Source organism: Apium graveolens, chromosome 5 (genome assembly GCF_009905375.1).
Source record: "Apium graveolens cultivar Ventura chromosome 5, ASM990537v1, whole genome shotgun sequence".
In the NCBI taxonomy this organism is placed as follows: domain Eukaryota; kingdom Viridiplantae; phylum Streptophyta; class Magnoliopsida; order Apiales; family Apiaceae; genus Apium; species Apium graveolens.
The window spans coordinates 292,228,544-292,250,404 of record NC_133651.1 but is presented as its reverse complement, the minus strand read 5'-3'; the positions used below and the strand labels follow the sequence as shown (position 1 = coordinate 292,250,404).

The 21,861-nt window shown below is 38.9% G+C and overlaps 1 protein-coding gene across 3 annotated transcripts; it reads right to left on the bottom strand.

Moving 5' to 3' along the window:
• Positions 1-8,529: 8,529 nt before the first annotated feature.
• Positions 8,530-11,645, bottom strand: LOC141659134 (uncharacterized). 3 transcript variants are annotated; one of them, XR_012549629.1, is made up of 4 exons: positions 11,365-11,644; positions 11,166-11,250; positions 9,079-11,073; positions 8,530-8,656 (listed from the first exon to the last, which is right to left on the bottom strand). XR_012549629.1 is itself a non-coding variant. In XM_074465888.1 (3 exons), the coding sequence occupies exons 2-3, from the start codon at positions 11,208-11,210 to the stop codon at positions 10,007-10,009; spliced, it is 1,077 nt and encodes a 358-aa protein (XP_074321989.1). In that variant the 5' UTR covers positions 11,211-11,250; positions 11,365-11,645; the 3' UTR covers positions 8,530-10,006. The 3 variants fall into 3 exon arrangements, 2 of the variants coding, with proteins under 2 accessions (XP_074321989.1, XP_074321988.1); XM_074465888.1 differs by having other exon boundaries at positions 8,530-11,038; positions 11,365-11,645; XM_074465887.1 differs by having other exon boundaries at positions 8,530-11,073.
• Between the last annotated feature and the right edge of the window lie 10,216 nt (positions 11,646-21,861).

Here is a 21,861-nt window from a genome sequence, read left to right as displayed (position 1 = left end):
CACAAGAAGCATCAGCAAGAGCTCTATACTCAGCTTCCGCAGAGCTTCTGGAAGTTACCTGTTGTTTCTTCGATCTCCAGGATACAACAACATCACCAAGCATTAAGCTATAAGCTCCTACTGATTTTCTATCATTGGCATCTCCAGCCCAATCACTGTCACTATACATGGTTGGTACTAAAGAATTTTTTGCCGGAAAAAATAACCCATGAGAAGCAGTCCATTTGAGATATCTGAGAACCCTTATTAATGCAGCCATATGCTTCTCCCTTGGAGCATGTAAATATTGACTGAGCATTTGAACTGAATAAGTAATATCAGGCCGAGAAGAATTCAAGTATAGTAACTTACCAACCCATGCTCGGTAAAGAAAAGGATTAGAAATCAATTGCCCTGATTTACCATTGTCAAACAATTTGAGATGAGGGTCAATAGGAACAGAAAGAGGTTTGCAGTCTGTCAAATGAGCAGAAGCTAGCAGATCATGTATAAATTTCTGTTGAGTAACAAAAATCCCATTCATATTTCTGGAAATTTCAAGTCCTAGATAGTATTTGATGCTACCTAAATCCTTGATGCTGAACTTGACATCCAATGACTGTTTCAGACTTGAGATGGCAAACTGATTGTTGCCAGAAATCAAAATGTCATCCACATAAATGATTATGACTAAAAACACATCATCTTGACTGTAAGTGAACATAGAATGATCTGTTTTGGATTGTTGATACCCTGCTTCTAGTAAGAAATTAGCAAGTTTAGAAAACCAACATCTAGACGCTTGTTTCAACCCATAAATGGACTTAATCAGCTTACAAACAAGGTTAGGGATAGAAGGATTCTTAATGTAACCCAAAGGCAAGCTCATATAAATTTCCTCATTTAAATCCCCGTGAAGAAATGCGTTATTGACATCTAACTGCTCAACTATCCATCCTTTTGCTGCTGCAACTGCTAAAAGGGTTCGAATGGTAACCATCTTTGCTACAGGTGCAAATGTCTCATGGTAATCAATCCCTTCTGACTGAGTGTATCCTTTTGCCACCAGTCGGGCTTTATGCCTATCTATTTCCCCATTAGGATGGTACTTAATTTTGTAGACCCACTTACATCCCATAGTTTTCTTCCCACCAGGTAAAGGAACTAAGCACCATGTGTTGTTGCTCTCAAGAGCTTGTAACTCCTTTTCCATGGCCTCAATCCATTTTGAATTTTGAATGGCTTGAAAATAATGAGTTGGTTCTATATTGATAGGCTTAGAAGCAGAATCTCCAGAAGAACAAAGATGTGCTTTAGTAGGACCATTAATTTGATAGTCTGTCCACCATTTGGGTCTAACAAGAGACCTGTGAGACCTGTGTGATTGTCTAACAAGTTGTGTAACAGGTATAGACTCATTAGATTCAGGTTGTGTAACAGGTATAGGCCTATCAGGAGTACCAGTATTAGTAATACCATTGACAGATTCAGGACTATCAATATGAACAGGATCAATAAAATCTAAATCCTGATTATTAATTGGTACCACAGAATCAATGTCAGATGAAGATATATCCTTGTTAACAGAAAGAGGATTGACAAAAGGTGAAGATGAATTGGAACATAACCAATCAGTGAAAGAAGTTAAAGTTGAATATGAAGTAGTCGAAGAAAGTGTATGATAAGGAAAAGTTTGTTCATGAAAGACAACATGTCTACTCACAAAAACAGAATGTGTGTCAAGATTAAGTAGTTTGTAACCTTTTTGATGTAAAGGATATCCCAAAAAAATAGACCTAACAGCCCTGGAAGCAAACTTATCCGTATCATGGATAGATGCAAAGCAAAGACAACCAAAAGCTCTCAAAAGTGAATAATCTGGTAACTGCCTATGTAACAATTCAAAAGGAGTTTTGTAGTGAAGAAGAGGAGAATGTAGCCTATTAATGAGATAGGTTGCAGTTAGGATGCAATCCCCCCAGTATTTGACAGGAAGACCGGATTGAAACCGTAAGGCCCTAGCCATTTCTAACAGGTGTCTATGTTTTCTTTCGACTCTAGAATTCTGTTGAGGTGTATAGGGGCATGAAGATTGATGGACAATACCAAGTGATTCCAAAAGAGAGTTGAAAGAAGAGTTAAAAAACTCACTCCTATTATCAGTTCTAATCATCTTAACTGATTTAGCAAATTGATTTAGTGTGTAAGCAAGAAAAGCACTGAAAATAGAGAAGACTTGTTGTTTAGTAGTCATGAGAAATACCCACGTAGCCCTAGTATGATCATCTACCAAGGTAAGAAAATATCTAGCACCACCAGTAGTACAAGTATTGTAAGGCCCCCAAACATCCATGTGAACCAAGTCAAAAACATTGGAAGCATGAAATTCACTTTGCTTAGGAAATGAAAGCTTACATTGTTTAGACATAGGACAAATAGGACAATCATTCTTACAAGTAGGAACATAAAATTCAAGAGAATGAACACGTTTTAATACAACATCTGAAGGATGTCCTAATCTAAGATGCCACAGCTTAGAATTAGTGAGTCCAGATGCTGCATCCCAAGTAGTATGCACAGAAGCGAATGAAGATGTGAAAGAAGAGTTTGATTGAAGCAAGTAATACAAGCCATCATGGTGTTCACCAGTAGCTAGAGCTTTTGGTTGTGTCTGGTCCTGAAAGACACATTTGTTGGCATGAAAAATGATAAAACAATTATTGTCATGTGTCAGTTTAGAGACTGACAAGAGATTACAATTGAAATCAGGTATATACAACATATTTTTTAAGATAATGTGTGTATTGAGTTTGACAGAACCAAATTGTGTGACTAAGAGAATTTATTTGTTAGGTAAAGCAACTTTCAGTGGTGTGGGAATTGTGACTATATCAAACAACAAATTCTTATTGCAACACATGTGATTTGAAGCCCCTGTATCTATAATCCAAACTTGACTCAAGATTTCTGGCATGTAAGTATGAAGGCAATAAGCCATACCTGCCATTAATGATAATAGATCCTCAGGAGAAGAAAGATTGCCTTTTTTATGCATGAGAAGGAGCATCATTTGATTCATATGAGCAACCTGTTGTTGTAGCTGTCCCAAAGTAGCAGAAGAGTCAGATGAAGAATGCTGCATAGAGTGAGGACTACCTGAACCATGGACATCAATATGATTAGCAACAGCAGATGCATTTGAGTTTGCTTGTGCTTGTGGTAGTGATCGAAAACCAGAAGAAGTAAAGCCAGGACCATTGTTCTTCCCTTTGCCTTTTTTCTTATCAGGATACCCCACAAGCTTGAAACAATGTTCTCGAGTATGTCCTTCCTTATTACAATAAGTGCATTTCAAAGTTGGTTTATTGCCTTGGTAAGGTTTCTGACCAGAATGACCAGTTTGTGCTACTTTAGAATTCATTTCAGTAGCGTTACCAAGAAAAGAGACTGAAATATGATTGCCTTGTTTTTGTTTTTCATCTTGTTTGATAAGAGAAAAAGCTTGTGAAATAGTTGGCAACGGCGACATCATTAAAATCTGACCTCTAGCTGTAGAATAGCTATCATTAAGACCCATGAGAAATTGAAGCAATTTCTTTCTCTGTTCCCTATCTTCCTGAAGTTTAGAAGATCCACATTTATAACCACATTTACAAGCCACAATGGACTCCAAAGATGTGTATTCATCCCAAAGGTTTTTTAACCTGTGATAGTAAATCTCAACTGATTTCTCTCCTTGTTCCAAGGCATGTAAATCCTTTAACACTTGATACACCCTGTGACCATTAACACTGGAGAACTGGTCATGTAGTTCATTCCAAAGATCCTGAGCTGAAGTAACAAAATCCATTCCATTGCTTATTTCATCAGAGGCAGTATTCATTATCCAACTTATAACCATATCATTAACTCTATCCCAATGTGTTTTCAAAGGTGAGTCATCATTAGGCCGAGGATAAGAACCCTTAACAATACCAATTTTATTCTTGGCTGACAAAGCAATAGTAATAGAACGCTTCCATGGACCAAAATTATCAGTTCCGGTTAATTTCTTGGCAATGAGCACTAAACCAGGATGATCAATGTTTTGAAGATAGTGAGGATGCAGATTTGACTCAATTGAAACTTCTTCATCATTGACTATGTTTCTTTGAGTCGAACTACTGCTATCACTCCTATTTTCACCATTTTGAGTAGAAGTATTCATCACAACATTAGCATATGATGTACGAGTTGTTTTCCCCAAATTTTGACCTAACATTACTACGATAACACTAATCTTATCGTAAAACCTTTAATCAAACAGATCATAAGCAACAAATGATACTCCAAATCGCAATTCCAACAAAACACAAGTAATTGACATTTCACAAGAACTTGTAACAGATTCTGAAGTAACGAATCATAAAAACTTGATTTTAGCGCGGAAATTGAAGATAAAACCTGAAATTGAATTGCTGAAAGTGATGCAATTAAGCCTCGGAGAAGATATATACGCTCGAAACTACACTTTCAGTAAGCTCTGATACCATAAAGAGTTGCAGGAACCTAATATGTTCATGTAATCTCCATTGAAACTTTAGTAGATCTTATAAAGAAGCAAATATAAAAGAGAAAGATATAAGAGAAAGGAGAGAGATTTTTATTAGTTTGTTAAAACTAAATGACAAGTTGTCTTCATGTATTTATACAGGACTAAAACTTAACAGCTAAGCTAACTAACTAACTTTGACTAATCAGGTTGACTATTCTATTTGACTTGTAAGCAGCTAACAATTTGTTTTGTATACAGTTTTTGTTTTTCCATGTTGCATTAGCTGCAGCATTACATGCTTGTATGTCTTCAGTTACTACAAGGAATTTGATATTAAAGAAGTAGTTTTTGAATAAATGTTTAATTACTAGTAACATAAATTGGCTTGGTGCAGACTGCAGAGTGAAAAAATTAAGAAGAAGTAGATCTTCTGGACTGAAATAGCAGGGACAATCAAGTTGAAGATGTTGCAAGAGGGGCGCTATCCGTCCTGAAAATTAAGGAAATAGAAGTATCATCCAATACGATCTAAGCGTGACGAGCAATTGTAGATTAGCAATTGCAGCGAATAAATTTTAGCACTTAATGAACAAGGACAAAACCATCCAATGAATTCTAACATGCGGTCGGTCCTGGCACTTGGCTATGCAGTGCTTACAAGTCATAATATAAATATTTGTCAGGGTTGTCACATAAAATGTTTCACAGAAACAAGCTTCTATTTTATTCTTTTGGATCATGTATAGCTTCTGTGGTTACGCAGTAAATATAATGCTGTCTATGCAAGTACAAACTCCACTCATGTATTACATGAATCGAGTTCAAGGCTCTTAACTAGCTTTCAGTCCCAGTCGAGCTTGAATCGAGTTTGACCAACTCGAAATTTTAAAAGTTAGTTGTAAACCCTATAGCAAGACCAACTCAATATTGTCAAGGGGGTATTTTGTTAATAGATAATGAACCCGGTTAATGGGAATCGGAAGTTCAATTCCATGTGTTATTGTATGGGTTAGTAATTTGTTTGTATGGAACGGGAACATCGTTGGCTCTAGCTAAGTAAAGCATACCCTCCCTTCCCCCTTGATTTCATATTATTCTCATTCTCATTTATCCCATTCTCATACCCTTCATCATCATTCCCGATTCTGATTCTTAATGATCATTGTATACTATTTTATCGAGCTCGAGCTGACTCCGAGTCAGACTAGTCTAGAACTCGGATTAACTGAATGTATTTGAATATAGTAGGAGTTAAGTTGAGTCGATTTTGATCCGGCTCAGTTTATTCTTTTAATGCATTTGGTTGACCATGATTTCATGTTTCAGATAGAGAGCAAGTACAGCTTTTGTGTGCCTACAAGTTGTTGAAAGCTTTGTTAGGTATGTGAGAAACCGGGTAAACTAGTTGGATTCCTAGAAATATACATTGGATTATTTATTGGTGTTTGTGATCTTTTCAATTACCAAAGTTTAATTAATAAAACGATTTGTAATGTTTTTAGCAGATCTTGCACCCAAAAGAATGTTACCCAATCATGGTAACTGCATTGCATGTGAGGAATGCTTGAATATGTGTACAAGGTTTGACATTTCGTACACATATCTTTGGTATCTCCTGTGTTAAAGAGTCAATTACTCAAACTGCTTTAGTTTGAACCATTTTAAAGCTCTTTCTTTGTTTACTTGAAATTGTCAACAAACAATCATGCTCAATGTTAGATTTCTGAACGGCGAGACCAGACATTTGCTCACTCCTGGAAAATATGTTTCTACTAATACACGCTGCTTATGTAGAAATTAGTGGTAATAAAAGTACATTTTAATGCATGTGTCTATGTGTTCATCATCTAAAAATTAATGTGCCCTCTATCTGAAATTTTAAAATTAGAATTCTATCACTAGAATTGGATTTGTTCCGTTTTCATATGGTAATGTTTAAGACAGGAACTTAAATATCTTGACTAGAGTAGACTAGTTGTAAACAATCTTAGTATTTTTTTACATTAAATTGAAAGAGGTGGCTTCATTGCAGCTGACTGCATGCTTTCAACTTGTAACAGCTCAGATTGTTTAAGATGTTGCCAAATCGATTGTTAGAATTACTTGCCAAATCGATTGCCCTTTCTCAGTTTCTTGTCCCTGCTTATGCTGTTAAGATGTTGGATGTGTTTTTGCATTACTTTCAATTTACAGTTTGAAACTGATTACTAAAGCAACACTGCACTGTGAGAGTGTGTTCTTTGCCTAAGATAGCTAGCAATATATTAATGATTTCAATAACTTGTACATAATCCTTGGAGTCATATATTGCAGCAGTATATTTTAAATTCAAGTATTCCACTTCTTTACAAGTTCACGAACATAAAAAGAAATAATTTCTGTCGAATCAGAATTTAGAACAAATAAGCTTTTTCACCCCTCCCCAACCTTTTCTCTTGTCACCCTGTTTTTCCTAGATAGTTTCATTGACCATGTTCACATTATGTGGTAGGTTCATCACATTCGTGATGATTTATCACTCATCAGCCTAACTAAATAAGGATTGAGCCTCCTGTTTCCTGTTTAAGGCCGTGGACTAGGCATTTTGTGTATTCTTATAATGAATTTCGTAAGTTCATGTCAAATCTCTTGTCCAGGGTATTTCTATGCCGTTTAGTGTAAGTCAACTATCATTAAGATGTTCTATATATAATTAGCAAAAAAATTATTCTAGAAAATCAGACCATCATGTATGTATACTAGTATTTTTGCCCGCTACGCTTGGCGTTTAATATTGATGTAACATGGATTAGTTTCATATTTAAAATTTTTTAATTTAATATGCAAGTAACTTATTCTAATATCAATTATAATAAATATGATTTATTCCTCGAAAAAAGTAACCCATCATTACAAATTTACACATACAACTAAAAATGTTTCAGCATCTATAAACTAAAAATATTTTTAAAAACCATAGATATAATGTCTTTAAAAGATTTGTTTCTCAGTCTTTCAACTTTGCTTGATCATTGATCTTAAAACTCATTGTTTTTTGCGTAAGTCTGTCCATTTGAGCTTAACTTCTGCAATCAACCAAAAGAAACAATCCGATGTCTAAACATGTTAAAGAAGACCAAAATATAATATCATTTAAAAGGTTGTTTATAGTATAGCTAACAAATCACCTTCCACAGAACCTACAACCTCCTTTCAGCTCCTTTCAGCTTTGGAATTTCGGATTCAACTTTATTTGGCAGTCAATTAAGATTAGGCAGTGCACGTGGTTGATTTAACTTCATATTTCACCAAACATATTATTTCTTTAAGCCATATATAGTTCTATACTGCAGCACACTATTTATTTGTATAAAGACGCTACAAATATTGAAATCAATAATATTACTTGTAAATTATGCGACTGCTATTAAAATAGGTTTACACTGTAAGCTGATACAAACTGCCAGTGAGCCCGCTAATTCAGCTTAACACAACTGCAAGTAATGGAACTACAATGTGTTAAGTTATATTTGGTAAATTAAAATTGAAAGCAAAACTTAATTGTTGCACCTTTTTGGCCTTGTGCCCAATGGGAAGATCAGTTTAATGAAACATGAATCTCATCATTTAGTGTTATAAACTTAAGCTAACTTGAATTTGTAGGAGTGTTTCCATTACTCTTATGTTTGCAGCAATTTGTATTTCCTAACATTCAATAGTGTAGCACTGAGCATTTTGTCCAGCTTCAATATAGCTTCGTTTAATACATTAAGAGTTTGTCTAATTACTTCTTCACAAAGTCAAAAAAATCATTTAGGCACCTTGAGTAAAATAATTGACCGAGTCCTTTATAAAGCACATATCAATGCAACAACAATTAGGTTAGACATTTTCATCAAAAATACAAACATATGTCTAAAGTAATTATCCTGTAAGAAGGAACAAACAAATATTCATATTCAAACTGTTTGAAGCATATTAACAAAATCTAACTTTTCATAACAATGATATTCAAAATATTCTACTAAATCATATCAAAAATATGTAAAACACTATTCACACACATGACACACATGTTATAAGAAATGAAAGAGGAAGCAACTACTTGCCTGACAAATCAGGTACCTTATTTGTCGGAATACGGTCTAAATATAAGTCTTGTGCCTGCATATCAAATTGAAAAAAGATTAAAATAAAATTTATAATTATGCCTAAACAAAATGTAAATATTGAAGTCTGATATATGAAATTGACGTGTGAAGAGAAAGGTTGGGGGAGATAGCGGGGGTAGTAAAGTGAGAATTTGAAAATAATCTGCAAATTAGTAATAAGTATGACAATCCATAAGTAATTAATAAAAAAATGATAATAAGTAAGCATTATAATTGAAAATAAAGAACATACTTCGGTGATACATTATATCAAACAATTGATGGTATATATACAAAATCAGAAATAAAGGATAACAACTTATGGCCAAGAACCAATTAGCAAATTAGAAACAAAAACCAAAGCTTCGTTCCAATATAATCAAGTTTATACATGATTGAAACATCTATAAAGAAAAAAATAAAGTATAAACACACTTGATATTAAGATTCAAATGAAAAAAAGACATTCAAATCGAGGGCGTGGTTCAAAAACGCCGAATCGGGGGCGAATAACATCACAGGCGGTAAAGTTCAATTTTTCAAACTTTGAAATCTGATTTGAATTTGCTATGTTTGAGTTTGAGTTTGAGTTGTGCAGTTTGTATTATACATGTGGTCCTGCAGTGAGAAAAGTGCATAAAAATTATGGCTTATTTTGTTAGTTCAATGGTATTTCATGTAATTGAATAGTAAGTCTTGGGGTAGGGGTGTAAAAAGGGGTTGTAATTGTGGATTCAGGATTTATCATATAGATAGATTTACCAGTATTAGTTTATCTATTGGAAGGAGCAGATTATTATACTTTTTAAAAAAATTATGTAGATGTGCACTTTTATTAATATCATACAAGAAGGATTAGCATCAGTATGTTGCAGTGCTTGTTTGTGTGTTAATATCACGAGTACTCTGTGATCCCGTGTATAGGATCCTGAATTGTGTTACTCGTATTGGAATAGTTCGAGGACAGATTAATTTTATTCGGCAAGTTTGTAGAAGGAGACATAATAGTTGGTATGAAGATAATTTTTCATTCTGTCAAAAAACGAAGATAATTTTTCATAAAACAAGTATTGACTATGATTATCAATATGAAAAAAAATCTTTGCTTAGAATCAAGTTATACAGATTTCTAGGACTTTTAACACGAGACGATTCCTAGAAATTATCTTTTAGATCTCAAAGTAGTGGAATGTAGGACAAATTCTTCCCGCACTTACAAGCTAAGAATCTTATTCTTCCCTTGGCATCAGCAAATGCTTGTTAGCAAATATTACTCATCCAGAATTGTTAATGGTTTTACGGTGTTGCTCATTGTCCATTAACTTTTTGGTTAGGTTTCTTAGGTGGCAGAGTTTGTTTGTTTTCAGACTATTCTACATGCATTTGGATTTTCATCACTAAACACCGAAGTGATATTTCCACTGCGATTCCCATTGCGATAGTCCTCACTGTATTGGTCCAGTCTACTGTAATACGTGTATTGCTGTGGCTCTGGTGTATTGTAATATGAGTACTTTGGTGGCTCTTGCCTGCTATAGTTCATGTATTGTGGAGGCCCTTGTCTGCTGTAATTAACTACTGGTGGCGCCTCTTGTCTGCTGTAATTCATGTGTTGTGGTGGCTCTGGCCTGCTGTAGTTCATGTGTTGTGGTGGCTCTTGTCTGCTGTAATTTATTACTTGTGTAGGCTCTGGTCTGCTGTAAACCTGTGGTGGCTCTGGTCTACTGTAAACCTGTGGTGGCTCCGGCCTACTGTAAACCTTTGGGGGCTCTGGTTCACTGTAGTGCACATGTTGTGGTGGTTCTGGTTTACTGGGCTCTTGTGAATATTGTGGTGGAGACAGATATTCAGTGACATATGGTGATGGCTTATATGTATTATAGCTGTGAGCCACATATATTGGCGAGGGTGCTTGCTGTCTAATTCCTGGACCAGCAGCTTGGTAGTTACTTGCTTGAATACCTGGAGCATTTATGACACTGCTTCCTTGTCCACCATATCCATGAACATTAGGACCATAGTTGTATCTGTAGCCATAGTCCGGGGGGTGGTGATATATTACATGTACCTCTTCAACATCTTTGGTTCCGCTAGGTTGTCCTGGTTGGCTTGCTGGTGGGGCTGCATCAGTAGCTGGAGGTGGTGGTAATACCTCTGTTGGTGGATTTTCTGGTGGTGGTGGGTCTTTTGGTTGCTCTCCTGGCTGGGATGGTTCAGCGGGTGGACCTTCTGGTGGAGGGGGGTTTGCTTGTTCTGTGGGTGGTTGCCCCCCTTCAGGCGGCGAATCTGTTGATTGAGCTTGTTCTGAATGAGAACAGATGGTGGCTGTCTTTCTGCATTTTCTAATGGCCTTAACTATCTTCTCAGGATCGGCCCACCCAATTATTGTCAATTTCTGTTGAGGAAAATCAACATACATATCATATATACCTGTGGAAAATCAAAATTACAAGGGAGAAGTGGTTAAGATAGTGCCGAGACAATAAGTATGAACATGGCAGAACAGAGCATGTTTTACTCACCATTGATCCCATGTAGAGCCTTCTTAATCTTCTGTACACATCCATTGCAGTCCATCCGGACCAGTATCTCAGTTACTCTCGGTTTCTGCAAATTTCGATATGAACATGGTCAAAAGTAACTACAATAGAAAAGCTTAAATGCTAATACTAGTTACATATATGATCTGTTGCATGAAATACTCAAGGATTTGAAGCATACCTCCAATTCTGGTGGATTCATCATGACTGCCTGGAGGAAGGGGAGGTGGAAAACCAAAAAGAAGTTTTCTATACAGGGTGGAGAGAATGATTTCAGAATCAATGTATTATATATGTCATTGATCTGTGAATGGTTAGAGAATATTTTAAAGGCAGACGGTGTGGGGGCATGTAAAGAATATTTTTGCGGAGAGAAAAGCGTTTTCTGCTTATCTTTCTCAGGTCAGTGTCATCTTGCAAATGTGCTGTTTTCTGTATGTACCTTAGAATAATTAGCCAAACAGAATTTTAGGCAATGTATATTAGAGGGGACGGTTCATGATAGTGTGCGCGATTTAAATCATGAAAGCTGGCCGTGGAAAGGAATTTGAGTGGGACAAAAAGAAGATGATGACAAGTTAATATTGTTATTAGACGTAAGGGGTAGTGCCTAATTAGTCAATAGTATGAAAGTAGCTTTTGATGCCTTTTTGTTTGTGATGGGTGGATATCCATTCTTGAGGAATCCTTTGGCTGGAAGAAAGAGATCACTACAAGTATTATTCGAAAAGAGATTTCTTTTCTGATTACATGTCTCATACAATCATATCTTATACATGAATATCTGCAAGTCTAAATACAAATTCATGCATAAGTTGGGTGATTTTAGTAATGCAGCGGTTTTAGATAGGCCCTCTGGAGCATATATGATATCGTCCAGCCTTTCATTTTCAGAAAAAGATCGATAAGTGATACATTCCATTGTTAAGATTGAGTTGTATAGAGTTTATGCTTACCAGCCAATGATGTTTCTTTCGTGTCAACTTTGCTATTTTTGCATATCTAACTTATATGCAAGTAAACTCCTGTTGAAGAATCTTAAAATCACATATACTGAGGACTACTTTTAATTTATTTTCATTCATTTAATCCAGAAACTAGGCACTCAAGCTTTTTGTTTTTCTTGCGCCGAGGATGTGCAAAAGAAAATGGTACATATTATTGTGGGTTGTGACTATTTAGAAAATTCTTTATGATAACTGAGATTAAAAGCAATACGGAGATAAGATTAGATTTTTTGAAGTGCATGGTAATTGTTTGCCTGTATTAGACCAATCAAACAGTGAACTGATCAAGATACTTTATCATTGGTGTCAAAGTTTCTTATGTGTTTGGCCCTTAGGTCGTAACAAATGAACCAAGTTTGGCTATGTTTTAGTATGATTTCTAAGAAAATTGTTATGATTGACTTCAATCTTTAAATTTTGTTAAATTTCGTCTTACCAAAACTTGGCGTTGTTCACGGGGTAATCGCTCTTTTGTTATAAGTTTTACCCCTCCACCCGCTTGTTGTAAACTTGTTCAAGTTTCTTTCCATTTTCTGAGCCAAACTTTTACATGCTTAGCTCGATCGCAAGGCGGACCTTGAAATTTATGGATTTTAGTCAAAATCAGTTTCAGGGGTCCTAGCATTTACACGTCGGGCCTAGACACAAGTCTAATCTGCCCATGATGAGTTCCCTACTGATTGATGAATATTTTTTTGATGACCTGACTCTCAAAATTGTGCTCAAGCGGAAATTTAACCAAGTCTAAAACTGAACTGCTACCGACTACTCTGATCCGAAAACTGAACCTCTCATATTATGTCTCATCTGCGGTCTACAAATCCCGCCCCTCCCTATGAGCCGAACCACATTCGTTACGTTGTTACATTATAATTTGATTATAATCAGTACACAGAAAAGTTTACAAACTTCTCATCTGTAAAATCCTTGTTACAACATAGGAAGTCAGAGCCAATGGCTACCAGATGCAACTTAATTTTCAAAAATAGGCAAATAGATCTCATTCATTTAACATATATGAAAATATTTGTTACAGTGGTTAATGGTAGGGTATAAGAGACTCAGCTAGAATTCAACCTGGATCTAAAGGATACCAGACTCGACCGATGGACCAAGACCGCCCTCTCCCTGAACAATCAAGTACAGGGACCAGGCCCGGGTTCATCCCATGACCCGGATCCGGATCCAACCCGGGACCTGGATCCGGATCCAACCCGGGACCCGGATCATCTGCCTACCTGGATCCGGATCAGGGCTAAGACCACCATGAGGGGGGTCCCAGCAAACACATGCACATCCCACAACCCGCCAAGGAAGGGTACGTGGGCACGTGACGGTGACAGCTATCAACAACCAGCACACCAGACAAGCACGACGCGTGTCAGAAGGCCGTTAGGACACCCTGGAGGTGGTCCTTCCCTGGACACGTGTGAGCAATCCACCCAAGCCAGGCGTCCTCTGCTCCCAAGATCCAACGACCCTGATTTAGAGGTAACAACCCCTAAACCCTACCTTTGAGCTATAAATACCCCCAAGGCTGAAGGGTTTAGGGGTTAGGAAAATATTCACACTCTTACATACTCACTCTCTCATATCCATACACAGACACATCAGCCTCTCTATTCACACACATACATCTTCATCTTCTCCAAAACCCTGTTTTTATTTTTACACCGGAGGCGCCGTGGGAGCCAAACCCCCCTTCCGGTGTTGTTTTGCAGGCACCCAACCAGCAGCTACACCTCCTTTATACCCAGAAGGTCCAGGGACGGCGTCGGACGGAGCCGCCCGCTCACCGAAGTTATCATTGGCGCTAGAAGGAGGGGCCTCCATCCTTGGGTCTCGGTGCCCCTGGATTAGGCCTGTCAATGGAGCGAAAATCCGTTCCGACCCGATCCGATCCGAGGCCATTTTAGCGGATATGGATCGATTTATTAAAAATCCGATCCGAGATCCGATCCGATAAGAAAAATTCGATTATAAATGGAGCGGATATGGATTTAGGCCGATCCGATCCGTTAATAACCCGATCCGGTATATATATATAATGTACTAAAAATAATTTTTAATAATTATAATTTTAAACGTATTATCCTCTAGTCAAGTCTCATTATTTATATTTCGTTTGGTTCGGTCTCTTTAGTTCAGTCCATTTCTATAACCCTAATTCTTTTACCGTTTCGAGCCGCATGACCCAAGTCTCAATTCATATAACACTTTCATTTCGCAACATCAATTTTTTCATTGTTAAACTTAAAATAGTGTACAGCCCAATAGTATGTTTGTTTCAAAAATCGTATTGTAGTTTGTAATTTATCTTTGGACTTCATTGTATTCTACTTGTTTATTAATATTTTTCGGAACTGTCAATTTCAGATTAGATATTGTAATAACTTAAGTTAAAAAATAAATATACATAAATGGAGCGGATATCCGATCCGAAATCCGTGATCCGAACGGATCCGGATATGGATCGGCCTATAAAAAATCCGGAGCCGATCCGATCTCAATCCGAATCCGAAAAAATAAATGGATATGAATATGAATTTAGGCCGATCCGATCCAAACCCGATCCATTGACAGGCCTACCCTGGATTCACCTTCATCAGCAAACTCTCAAGAGAGTCCACATCTTAAACCTGTAAGAACAAAAGCAACCATACCCTTTCTTGAATATGAATGTTCATTTTAGCCACGTTTGTGTGAGCTCGTTACTTTAGGCCACGTTTGTGTGAGCCTGCTCTTGTTTGTTAATTTTGGTTGTTTAGGGTTTGATAATCTTGATAGTCTTGGAGCCTGGGGTTTGGTAATCTTGATAGTTTTAAAACCCAGAACTGCTTTAGCTTGCATATTTTCTTTGTGTTCTAGAGCCTGCTGTTCTTGTTTAGTATTATTGTTAGCAAAGTCCAGAAAGTTTGTTTGCTGTTGTTCTGGAAACTTTTTGTAATCTACAAAAAAGCAACCTTAGATCCACATTTTTAGCCTCAAATCTTGGTCAGTTGTTTGTACAATTGTGGTAATGGCAAGACCAGGAAAAGCACAGTTGGTAGGCACTCAACCAGTACCCAGGTCCAGGATCAGGACCAGTCTCAGTCCCATGAACCTGGGGGAGATCGAGAGACCCTCCAGGAGCAACCATTGACACAACACACCCCGGTCTTGGAAAGGCTGATAACACCCCGGGATGCCAGAAATGTCATAGAGCTCAATCACTATAAGTACACCAATGTTCCAGTCGCAGAGGAGCATATGACCAACTTAACAAGCCATGAACTGGCTGAAGCAATCAGACTCTACAGAGATGAACAAACCCGGGCTTAGATAGAATATGAGCAAGATGAGGAGCAAGAAGAATCTGGGGATTCTCAGCAATCTAGGAGATTTGTCTTCGACCGAATCGGAACTAAGGCAAAAAAGAATAAAAAAGAGCCTAGTAAGAAGGAGATAGAAGCAACCAGAAAGAAAAAGTTGGAAGAAATGAGGGAACATATAAGAAGAGAAGAAGAGGAAAAGCTTGAGCAAAAAATTCAGAAAAGAATGCAGTTGGAAGAGGAGAGGCTCTTGGCTAAAACAAAAGGTAAAAGAACTCGGAGGGACCCTACCCCCGAGCTGATTTCTGACGATGAAGAGGAGGGGCAGAAGGACCTAAAAGACATGATTTATGAGCTCCAGAGAAAAATGGAAAAAGATTCCGGGTTGGAAGTTGGGGAGACCCTCACGCCCTTCAGTCACTCCCTAGAAGACATCCTCAGACAGAAAAATCTCAAGCATTACAACTTTGACTCTTTCGATGGATTGTTGGATTCGGAAGAGCACCTCAACTACTTCGAACAGATAGCTCAGATATATTACTACAACGACCTAACCAAATCCAGATTCTTCGCCTCGACCCTCAAAGGGGGGCTCAAAGATGGTTCAGCAGGATCCCATCAAGAAGCATTCACTCCTGGAAAGAATTCAGAGGAGCCTTCCTTAGAAGATTCAGAGCCAATAAGACACATGAAATGCACATGTGTCACCTGGAAACAATCCGCCAATATGATAATGAAGCACTCTCAGCTTATATGCGGAGATTCCAGGAAGCCATCAACAAAGTCTCGAACCTTGATGAGAGGGAGGCTCTAAGCATATTTCAAAAGAACCTGGATCCAGAGCACAATGAGAGGTACATTGTAGAGTTGATAAACAAAGAGCCACAAAGCCTAGTTGCTGCCTACTCTATGGCAGCCCGATTCATAAAAGAAACAGACGTTCTCCAGGCGATGAGAATGACTCGGAATGGAGGGGACCGGGAACAAAACTTCTGATGACCACCGAAAGGGGGTTACCATCAGGAGAAGAAGTTCAAACAAAGCAACCAAAACAGCAGACAAATATTGTACAAAATACTCCAATATTTCAAAGACTGGGTCCTAAGACAGAATCCAAAAGCGATCCCGGTCCACCTAGGCAAGCAAGAGAGCCTAGGCAAGAGCCAGAATGGACGCCACTAAACATGACCCAGGAAGAAATACTGAAGGAGATCAAGGGAAAGCCATTCTATTATCCTCCAAAGCCAATGCAGACTCCCCCAAAAAGCAGGCCTTTCAACAGGCAGTGCGACTATCATGAAACCCATGGGCACAAAACTGAAAATTGTCTCTCTCTCAAATATTTCATTGAAGATCAAGTTAAGAAAGGAAACCTGAATCAGTACATCTCCCGGGAGACAAATTAGAGAGAAGAAAGGCAAAGGACAAGAATGTAGTAAATGTGGTCCTAGGAGGGTCGCACTCTCCCCCTAGGAGCCCGGGCTCAGGAGATGAAGTGTTATCCGTCCAATCCTACCCAGAGATGATGATCTCGTTCAGCAGCAAGGATTATGAAGGGGTCAACCCGAATCACAACGAAGCCTTGGTGGTAACACTTGATATTTTTGACAACGAAGTAAGAAGGATGCTGATAGATAATGGATCTTCAGTAAACATACTTTTCAAGCATACTGTAGACCGGATGAAGCTTGGGAGCGTACGCTCCAATGAATGCCAAGAGGACCCTCTGTTTGGGTTCAGGAATAACTTGGTCCCGATCCAGGGAACCTTATACTTGCCAGTGATATTTGGGTCGGCCCCAAACCAAGTTACCCATGTGATAAAGTTCTACGTGATCAATACTCCCTCATCCTACAACGGCATAATTGGGCACTCAGCCCTGACCAGGTTCCAAGCAATCACCTCCATATCACACCTGAAAATCAAATTTCCAACACCAACCGGTAGGAGAAATCAAGGGAGACTATGAGGTAGCTGAAAGATGTTATATCCAGGCTCTGGTAATGGCTGAAACTCATCAAGACAACAAGAGAAAGGTCGTGGTACTTCGGAAACAACAAAGTATTAAGAAACATTGCCCCCACTCAAGGGATGATGCGAGAAAAGAAGTTCAGATCATAGAGTCCCTCTCAGATCCAAAAGAAACCAAACCAAGCTCAGAAGAACAAAAAAGCAACCAATCACAGAAGAGATTGAATTGAGCCTAGGCCTTGGCCAGGTCAACCCTACTGTGCAAGCAACCAACCCTGAAACAATTGAAGTAGGGGAAAGCAACCAAAAAGAGATGACAACCCAAGGTCAAATCTATATGAAGAAGAATACAGAGGCCCACATCCAACAGTTGGTATCAAACATGGATCAATCCAAGATAGAGGCTGCTGTAGAAACGGAAATAATTCTGATCAATGCAAGCGATCCTTCCAAGAGGATAAAGATAGGGTCCGGACTCGAGGCTAATTTCAGAAAAGACCTGGTATCACTACTCCAAGGGTACTCTGATATATTTGCTTGGACCCCAGGAGACATGCCCGGGTTGGATGAATTCATAGCAATGCACAGCTTGGACGTCAACCCAGAGAGGAAGCCAGTAAGGCAAAAGAGAAGAAATTTTGCCCCAGAGAGGCAGAAAGCAATAGATGAGGAAATTGAGAAACTACTCAAAGCTGGAATAATATGCGAAGTCAAATACCCATAATGGCTGTCAAATGTTGTGATGGTGAAAAAAGCAAACGGGAAATGGAGAATGTTTATCGACTACACAGACTTGAACATTGCATGCCCCAAAGACCCCTATCCCTTGCCAAATATTGATCAATTGATCGACGCAACATCCGGGTACGTAATGCTAAGTTTCATGGACGCCTACTCGGGGTACAACCAGATCAAGATGAATCCCAAGGATATCCTAAAGACAACCTTCATCACCCACATGGCGGTCTATGTCTATGTGATGCTACCTTTCGGATTGACTAATGCGGGAACAACCTATCAAAGAGAAATGAATAAAATCTTCAAAGACCAGATTGGAAGGAACCTGGAATTATATGTCGACAACATGATTGCAAAGTCCACAAGCATATCCGGCCTCATAGGAGACTTGAGAGAATGCTTCGACAACTTGAGAAAATACTCACTCAGGCTCAACCCAGAAAAGTGCACATTCGGAGTATGGGCAGGAAAATTTCTTGGATTCATGATAAACAACCGGGGAATTGAAGCCAACCCAAAAAAGATAAAGGCAATCCAGGAAATAAAACCTCCCAGAACACAAAAAGATGTGAAAAAGCTAGTAGGGTCACTGGCTGCACTCAGAAGATTCATCTCAAAGCTAGCCGAGAGATGCTTACCCTTCTTTGACCTGTTAAAAGGAGCAACCAACAAGAAAGAAGTCAATTGGAGTCCAGAATGCCAAAGCGCATTTGAAGAAATCAAAAGGTACCTCTCTCAACCCCCTGTGTTAACCAAAGCCCAACCCGGGGAGCCCTTATCCCTTTACCTATCAGCAGGGGCCCTGGCAGTTGGAGCAGCCTTGATCAGGGAAGAGAATAGAAAACAACAACCAGTTTATTATGTGAGCCAAGTGCTAAAAGATGCGGAGACCCGATACCCAATGCTAGAAAAGTTTGCTTTTGCCTTGGTCACAACATCAAGGAAACTCAGACACTACTTCCAGGGAAGGGAGATACGGGTGGTAACTAACCAACCCTTAAGGAAGATAATACACAAGCCAGATATCTTAGGAAGATTGGTAAATTGGGCAGTGGAGCTGAGTCAGTTCAACTTGAGTTTCATTCCAAGAACAACAATCAAAGCCCAAGCTCTAGCTGATTTCATCATAGAATGCAATTTCCCGGAAGAAGAGCCTGTGCCCATGAGCATTGACCCTGAGAGAAACATCGATCAAGACATAGGAGCCTGGGCTCTCAAAGTTGATGGTTCCTCAACAAATGAAAGATCAGGAGCCGGGCTCATCCTAAGGAGCCCAGAAGGATTCACAATTCAAACAGCCATCTCATTTGGCTTTTCAGCAACAAACAACCAGGCAGAGTACGAGGCCTTGATTGCAGGGTTGAAGCTAGCAAAAACCCTCAGGATCCAGGATCTCAAAATCTACAGTGACTCCCAGATCGTGGTAAAGTAAACAAACGGTGAGTACATAGCCAAGGATCCAGTTCTAGCCAAGTACTAGGCCCTTGTCCAAAGCTACCTCGCCTTGATACCAAAAACCCAAATCATTCAAATCTGCAGAGAGGAGAATTCAGAGGCTGATACGCTATCTAAACTTGTTCAAAATTCATCAGACCTGGATTGCTCCGTCTACTTCGAAGAATTGCAGAAAGCAAGCATAAATTCTGAAGAGGTCATGGAAATAGACAACAGCCCGAACTGGATGACTCCATTTATCAACTACTTGGAGAAATGAGAGCTCCCGGAAGATAAAGGGAAGGCTCAAAGATTAAAATCCAAAGCTGCAAAATTCTTCATCAAAGAGGGTATACTCTATCGCCGGACCTTCTCCTCCCTAATCTTGAAGTGCATAGGCCCAGGGGAGGCACATTATTGCCTGATGGAAATTCATGAAGGGATATGCGGGGATCATATGTCAGCAAAGGCCCTAGCTCACAAAATCATAAGACAAGGATACTACTGGCCAACTATTCACCATGATACAATAGACTTTGTGAAAAAATACAAGGAATGCCAGCTTTTCAGCAATGTAACCCGGATGAGCCCTGTCCTACCCTCCTCAGTCTTGTCACCAATCCCATTCGTTGTATGGGGCATTGATATCATGGGACCCTTCCCCAGGGCCAAAGGAGACCTCAGGTACTTACTAGTCTCAATTGATTATATGACAACATGGGTAGAAGCAAAGGCCATGAGAACAATAAACCAACAAGATTGCATCAAATTCATGGACAACATCCTGATGAGGTTCGGGATCCCGAGAGTACTGGTCTCAGATAACGGGCCACAGTTCGTTGGTTCAGAATTTGAATCCCACCTTCAAGAACGGGGTATCCGGCACAAGAAATCATCTGTAGCCTACCCTCAAGGGAATGGCCAAGTTGAAGTAACCAATCGAATACTTCTCAGGGGATAGAGAAGAGGCTCAAGGAAAGCAAAACCAAATGGCCAGAAGAATTACCTAATGTACTCTGGGCATACAGAACAAGCCCCCGAACAAGCACAGGAGAAACCCCCTTCAATCTGGCTTATGGAATTGAAGCTATGCTACCAATTGAAGTAGGATCCCCCTCCCATCGAGCAATCAATTTTGACGAAATAGAAAATGATGAGGGGCTCAGGATAAATATTGAGCTAATTGATGAAGTCCGAGAGCAGGCGGTGGCAAGAATGGAAAAGTATAAGGAGAAAACCAAAGAGCACTTCAGCAAGAAGTCCCGGGTCAAAAACTTTCAAGTTGGAGACTTGGTCCTTCGAGACGCGGAAGCTTCAGATCGCACCAATACTGGGAAGCTAATGCCAAGGTGGAAGGACCCATATAAAGTCAAGGAAGTTCTAAGGCCAAGAACATACAAGCTCATGAACATGGATGAATCTGAGATACCAAATACATGGCATGGACTCAGGCTCAGAAAATTTTACCAGTAGAAGAAGCAACCAAAAGCAGCCAAAACTTGTAGCCTATGACAATCAACCAATCTATGATCCTATATTTTGTATGAAGAAAATTTCAAGTCAATGAAAAGAATTTCCCTTTCTTAGAAAGTTATTACTTTTAAATTACTAGTAAACAAAGAAAAAAACAATCCATATATAGTCTTATAACCGTGTTCGAAGCAAAAAACAAAAGCAACCACTATTTGCTTAGAAAATTTCTAAGTAAATAGAGCAATCAATCAATCCGAATATGGTATCATACCCGGATTGAAAGCAAATTCAAAAGCAAAAAATCAACCCGGATAAGCATTCGAATCCGGGTTGAAAACAACCATTATGTACTCAGATTATTTTCTAAGTACATAAAGCAAGTAAGCAAACATCAATCCGGGTTGGTATCATACCCGGATTGGAAGCAAATTTAAAAGCAAAAATCAATCCGGATAAGCATTCGAATCCGGGTTGAAAACAACCATTATGTACTCATTATTTTCTAAGTACATAAAGCAAGTAAGCAAACATCAATCCGGGTAGGTATCATACTCAGATTAAAACCAAATCCAAAAGCAAAAGTCAACCCGTATAAGCATTCGAATCCGGATTGATATACTATAGGAAAAGCAAAGTCAACCCGGCTAACGCTTCATACCCGGAACAACCCGGCTATAAACCCAATCTGGGTTGAGGGCCTTAGCCACAACCCGGATCAGGATCATTTGCGTAATAGAGCCAGGA

Excerpts from the sequence above, each read along its gene's own strand:
- LOC141659134 (XM_074465887.1), bottom strand. The coding sequence starts at position 11,388 with ATGATGAATCCACCAGAATTGGAG. Across the intron at positions 11,251-11,364 it reads TGAATCCACCAGAATTGGAG|AAACCGAGAGTAACTGAGAT; the intron begins GTATGCTTCAAA and ends CGAAATTTGCAG. Across the intron at positions 11,074-11,165 it reads GGCTCTACATGGGATCAATG|GTATATATGATATGTATGTT; the intron begins GTGAGTAAAACA and ends GATTTTCCACAG.